Source organism: Stenella coeruleoalba, assembly GCF_951394435.1.
Source record: "Stenella coeruleoalba genome assembly, chromosome: 16".
Lineage (NCBI taxonomy): Eukaryota > Metazoa > Chordata > Mammalia > Artiodactyla > Delphinidae > Stenella > Stenella coeruleoalba.
The window spans coordinates 58,732,848-58,739,553 of record NC_137162.1 but is presented as its reverse complement, the minus strand read 5'-3'; the positions used below and the strand labels follow the sequence as shown (position 1 = coordinate 58,739,553).

Sequence of the window (6,706 nt, the reverse complement as noted above, 5' to 3'; positions counted from 1 at the left end):
GTACAAGATAATGAGTAGATAAAGGTCTAGAAGCCTGAACACCAAACTTTAAACTGTGAGTATCTCTGAGCTCGGGAGTGGGTGGAGCGTGTGTGTGAATGAATGGGACGCTTATGCTTTCTCTGTGCACTTCTGTGTTTGAATGTATTACTGAGAGGAAATGGAAAGTGTATTTTGAGGGCGTCGTGTGAAGGGAAAAGTTGGGGAGCAGGGTGAAGACTTACAGCTCCCTGGTCTCTTCAGACTCCAGCGCCGTCTGAGGTAAGGCGACCCCACCCCGCTGAGGTGATTCTGCAGAGGGGCGGAGCTCTGCAGAGCCAACACTGGAGGCGGCCCCGGGGGGCGGGGCCCCGACTCCAGCCGCACGCTCCGCTCCCACCATGCCCTTATAAGGAGCGCCCGGCGTTAGGGCTCGGGAATCCGGTCGCAAACCCCGCGGCTCAGCCCCAATCCCAGGCCCCTCCCTTGGGAATGGGGGCGGGGCGGGGCCTTGGCGGCGCGGTTGCGTGGGCGGAGCATCTCAAAGAGGGACCAATAGGAGTGGAGGTCCGGGTCTGAGCGGCGTTGCCATTGGGCGCGGCGACGAGAGGGGGCGGGGCGCTCGCGAGACTGGTTACGCCGAGGGAAGCCCGGACTCCGTAGTCGCCGCTCAGAGTCCGTCTCTCTGCGGATTCCCGGCCCCGCCGTTCTCAGATCTCTGTAGCCCGCGGTTCGCCGCCCCGCTCGCCGCCGCGATGCCGGTGTTTCATACGCGCACGATTGAGAGCATTCTGGAGCCGGTCGCGCAGCAGATCTCGCACCTGGTGATCATGCACGAGGAAGGCGAGGTGGACGGCAAAGCCATCCCTGACCTCACCGCGCCTGTGGCCGCCGTGCAGGCGGCCGTCAGTAACCTCGTTCGGGTGAGCGCGCTGGGCCTGGGATGGGGAACGGGGGCGGGAGACGTCCCTGGGGTTCCGGCTTGCCTTGCGGCTCCCCTGCGCTGCCTGTGGCTTTGCGGGTGGGCTCGGGAGCCAGACCGCCTCGGGTTTGAATCCTGACGCCCCCGCGTTGTGACCTTGAGCAAGCCCCCGAGCCTCTCTGGGTTTCAGTTTCCTCACCTATAAAATGGGGGCAATCATAATAATGCCTGCCTTGCGGGTTTGTTGTGAAGATTCAGCGAGGTGGTATTTATAAAGTGGCTAGCGCAGCTTATGACCCATAGTAAGCGCTCAATAAATGACAGGCGTTAGGATGTCTGATAGCCCCTTTCCCTCAGCAGGCTGTCGCCCCTCCCGTTGACAGCCTTGCTTTTAGCTCCTTTTTAGGCCTCTTCAGTCTGGCCTCTGGGCTGGCGGGCTCCTCTGATGATTCCCTGACTTGCCTTCCAGGGATTCTTATTTGAGCCACGTTCTCCTTTCTAATACTTCTGCCCCTTACCTTGAAACCCGCCTCACCCACCTCTGAGCCCTCCTCAGAGCTCCCCGCGTCCGGCCCTTCTGTCCACTTGTTTTAGTGGCCACTCGTCCCTGTCTCCTCCTTTCCCGGGCATTCTACCTCTGCTCACACCTCTGGCACTCACAAACACCGGGTGATATCTTTATGCAGTAATTTATGACTACGAATCCCTTTTCCCCTTTCGCTTAACCCTGTTGCCTTTCATCCCCCCCTCCCCCTCCAACTCCCGTGGAGATTTCCACCTGGCTTTACCTGCTGTCAAACGGCTTCCTCCCACTGGGGCCTTTCCAGACTCGGGGGCCCTCTTCATCGGCCCCTCCTCCTGGCAGGAAGCAAGATGGAGAGGCCTGTGGAATCTGGGATCTGCGGCCCCTGCCGGAGAAAAGAGCGGGGCGTCTCCTCCCCGAGTCACAACTTTCCTAGATGGCGAAGTGGCTCTGCAGACCCCTGTAGCCCACAGCTGTGACTAATAACTGAGGTGATTCCTGGAGGAGGCGGAGTCCACTTCTGAAAGGGGAAAAGAGGTGCTGTGACCAGTCTCCTAACACTCTGCTGGCTAATATCACACTTTTCTTTCCCACCCTGGGTGGGTGACTCAGACTGCTGCTGCCTGTGGGGAACAAATTTGGAAAAATTTTATACGGCTTCCCCACTGAGCTGTGTAACTAGTGTGTGCCAGGGTAGTTAGGAGGCTGGTAGGCAACTGTGGGTCTGGGTGGGGCTTGGGTTCCGTATCTGTTTAGAGCACTTTAGCACACTTTAGCTGCTCAAAGTCTTCCTCAGTCTTCAGGGGACCAGTTCAGGAGACTGGTACTAGGAGAATGCTACTGACCAAATTCCCCATCTGCCTTCTGTGTACATTTAGTTAGACTGTATTCAGGAAGAATACTGAATTCATTCAAAATGTCTACTTCTACACTGTTCTTGTTCTTTTTATAACTAATTTTAATCTAAGACTCCGGAGTACATTCTTATGTAGTGTTGTCTAACATGGCTGCATTCCAGGCCTCCATTACTCAACAAATAGGAAACAATGTAAAGAGACAAGGTAATAGTGTCCCTCCAAGGAGTACTTCAGGAAATGAAATCTTAAAACCACATGTTGCACTTGGAGCAGAGCTAGTGTATAGTCTAGGGGCTGATATCTGGTTAGGCTATTTAGAAAAAAGTTATTTATGAGCTTCAATGCATGAATTAATAAGAACTGAATGTCTGCTATATAGGGAGCATTTTAATAAATCAGTGGTTCTTAGGTTGAGATGTGTATCAGAATCACCAGTGGGGCTTTTTAGAAATAAAGATGTCCAGCTCCCACACCAGACTTACTGAGGAGCTCTTTAGGGGGTCAGGTCAAGGCCTTTGTGTTTTTGAGAAGCTCCATAGGTGACTTTCATATAGTCCCTTAGTTAGGAAACACTAATAGATACTGTGAGACAAATACCAAAAAAATGAGGCCATTGATAAACTGAAAACAAAATTACATATAATTGCAAACTTCCCAATACATTACAAAAGAAGGGACTTGAGATTGGTGGTACATAGGAGTTAGCAGAGAGAAAGTGGGGAGGGTTGTGTTGATAAGTAGTTAATCATGAACAAAGGTACTTGTGAATAAGTGACTTCCAGATTACAGCAAGTAGATTGTCTTGCTTAGCTCAGGAGGCAAGTTGGAGAGAAACTGGAGATGAAATTGGTGCATGCCATATGGGCACTTTAACAGAAGGCCAATAAGATGAACAAAGAGAATGGAAGGGATAGGATGAGGACAGTGTGTGAGGGAGACTGTATAGATTGTGTTCTGGGGAGGCCCGAGGACCTACCCATTGCTTGGAATCCTGGGTGTCAGTTGTGGCCCTGTGTATATGCTGCTGAATATTGTAATGAATCGTGTACATGTATCAAGTTCCCAACTAGATTGTGTCTGGAGAACAGGCCTCGTATGTGCTTCTCAGTTCCTACCCTCAACAGTGGCCCATGGGATGGCTTGATATTGTTGAAGGAAAGAAGGAACTATGGGAAGGAAGATAAATTAGGAGACTTTTAAAATTGGTTGGTCATGAGGAAAATGAGGGCCTGGACTTTGGGTGTGGCAGGGAAAATGGAGCAGGAATTAGAACCATATTACAAATACAGTAGAAGAAGAATTAGTAGAGCTTGATAATAGAACTCTCAGGAAAAAAACACACGGTGCTATTATAAATTAATGAATCTGATTTTTGAACAAATATTCTGGAATTTATACAATTCAGGTTTCTTTCAGTTACCTTGGGAGGCTATATCCTTATTCCAGTGCTTCTCTTTGGGAATTTCTTACAGATTATTTACATATATATGTCAAATTAATTTGTTTTATTTTGGTCAAGAAAATTTTGTCTGAAGTCGGCATTTTTTAACCCTACTACTTTATATACCATTCTTGAGTCTAAAGTGACTTTTGGATATTTCCAAAATTAAAATTTACCAGGTGATGATGAAATTCTGAATTGTTAAGCTGTAGTCATCCACTTATGAGGTAGGTATTTATTGGGACACATTCCTTCTAACATCAAAGCAATAAGTATGATATTGGGCAGAATACGTGTAATACTGGATTGAAGGTCCTAAGTGGCCCGGAGGAAGTGAAGTATCATGGAAGTTCAGAGGAAGGTAAGGTTGCTCTTCTTGAGAGCATGGGGAAGGCTTCATGGAGGAGATAACCTCTGAGTTGGCCTTAAAGAAGGTGGGATTGGAACTTTTTTTTTTTTTTTTTTTTTTTTTTTTGGGTACGCGGGCCTCTCACTGTTCTGGCCTCTCCTGTTGCGGAGCACAGGCTCCGGACGCGCAGGCTCAGCAGCCATGGCTCACGGGCCCAGCTGCTCCGCGGCATGTGGGATCCTCCCGGACCGAGGCACGAACCCGTGTCCCCTGCATCGGCAGGCGGACTCTCAACCACTGCGCCACCAGGGAAGCCCGGGATTGGAACTTTTAAAGACATGGTAATAAAGGCATTACAAGTGGAAAGAATACCTAAACAAAGGCATCGAATTATTGAGAATCTGAGGACCAAGTTTTGACTTAGGAAATCATTAAGCAAGACTCATTTAGATTTGTAATTTTTCATGTGTATTTGTTAAACAAAAGTAGCCTGGTCACTTTATATATATATATATATATATCATCACAATTGAGTCATCACTTTTACTCCACCCTTAGGGAGAGGGTAGGATGGGATTATTTACATGTCCTTTTTTCACCTGACTAAGACCATTTTTAAATTTTTATTATTTTTATTTTTTTGCGGTATGTGGACCTCTCACTGCTGTGGCCTCTCCTGTTGCGGAGCACAGGCTCTGGACGCGCAGGCTCAGCGGCCATGGCTCACGGGCCCAGCCGCTCCGCGGCATGTGGGATCTTCCCGGACCAGGGCACGAACCCGTGTCCCCTGCATCTGCAGGCGGACTCTCAACCACTGCGCCACCAGGGAAGCCCAAGGCCATTTTTTTAAAAACAGCTTTGTTGATATATAATTCACATACCATACAATTCACTCATTTAAACACTCAATTCAGTGTGTTTTTTTTTTTTTTTAGTATATTTACAGAATTGCACAACATCACTACAGTCTAATTTTAGGACAGTTTTGTTCCCTCAAAAAGAAACTTCATACCCATTACAGTCACTGATTCTCTCCCATCCCCCAGCACCCCAGCCCTAGGCAACCACCATTCTGCTTTCTGTCTTTGTGGATTTGCCCTTTCTGGACATTTCATATAAAAATGGAATCAGAAAATAATGTGGCCTTTTGTGTAGGACTTTTCACTTAGCATAATGTTTTCAAGGTTCATCTGTGGTGTAGTATGTGTCAGAAATTCATTCCTTTTTGTTGCTGAATAATATTCCATTGTATAAAATAAGGCCATTTTAAACACAGAGAATGATTCTAATGCAGTAACAAAACAAGGAGGGGGCCTAGGAGAAAGATGGATGGGAAGGGAAAAATAGAGGAGAGGTACAGGTTCCAAGGATGGGATTCAGTCAGCAGTGTGAAAAATTCAGAAGTCTTAGACTGTCTTGTAGCATGGTATATAAATTTTTCTTTTTTCCCATTGAAGTGGCCCATAGAAATCTGACAGTCTTTGTGACCATATAGTCGTGCCAGTTTTATTAATGGGGGTTCATACACTTTGCTTTCTCCATTGTAGCATCTGAGGGCATGTGTTGTAACTACTCCTGGGACTCATGAAATATTTATTTCGGACGTTTTTCTGGCCTTTACTTTTATGAGCCTCACCCATATATCATACCCTGTTGGGACCAGCTCTGGGACAAATAGCAGCATTGTCTTTAAACTGATAGTTGGGAAAGACTGTTCTGCTCTTAAAAAGAAATCAATTTTGTCTTTTATAAATTATCTATATTAACATCTGAAATTATTCCTACTTTAATTTCTTTTGGTTGATGTTGGATTTATTTCAGTTAAAATAAATAACAGTGTTTGGGTGACAGGCCTGTGGGTGATTTTCTTCTTCTTCATATTCTGTATTTTCCAATTTTTAAAATGAACATATAAATTCCTATATTAAGGAAAAAATTAATACGGTAAATAATAAGAATGTATAATTCTTTATCGTTTATAAAATGCTTTCATATGTATAATCTCATAGCTGTCCTTTAAGGTAGGTATTGCTATGGTCTGAATTTTACAGATGAAGATACTGTAGATCAGGGAAGTTAAGTAACCTGCCCACAGTGGCACAGCTAATTAGTGGGGGAGCTTGGACTTGAGCTCTGTTTCACTTACTCTGGACACTCTGCTCTTTTCACTCCACCATTCTGTGTCCACTTAGAACAAAATTGTTAAATATCACTGGAAGTTTTCTAGCTTGAATCAGAAGCAATGAGAATGTTGTTAGTCAAAGAGTTTCCATTTGTCCTGGGCTTGGCAAGATTATCTGTTTAAAGGTTGGTTTTGGCATGGCCTGTGTGAAGGGCCTATATTAAAAAAATGATGTGAAGGTAGTGTTCTGTTTCACAGTGACATTCAATTTTGCAGCATTAAAAAAAAAGACTAGATACAGGTAACACAAAAGTATGTCTGCCAAACACGTAAAGGCTTTTCTAGTATTTATGGCTGCTTAGCTTGAAGTCTATGAGAACTAAATAGTATTTAAAGTAGGTTTCTAGGATTTCTGTATTTAAATAGTATTTATAGTAGGTTTGTGGATTCTTTGGGGAATCGTGAAGTTTCATTTGAAACACTTTGTCTCTAGATCAAAAGAGATATACAAAT

The 6,706-nt window shown here is 45.6% G+C and overlaps 1 protein-coding gene across 2 annotated transcripts in view; it reads left to right on the top strand.

The window, feature by feature from the left end:
- Nucleotides 1-634: 634 nt before the first annotated feature.
- Nucleotides 635-6,706, top strand: part of VCL (vinculin) — a 101,762-nt gene continuing 95,690 nt past the window's right edge. For both annotated transcript variants that reach the window (XM_079900684.1, XM_079900685.1), the window contains exon 1: nt 635-902. In XM_079900684.1, the coding sequence (XP_079756810.1) occupies nt 735-902 (168 nt within the window). In that variant the 5' untranslated portion in view covers nt 635-734. The remainder of the gene's footprint in view (nt 903-6,706) is intronic.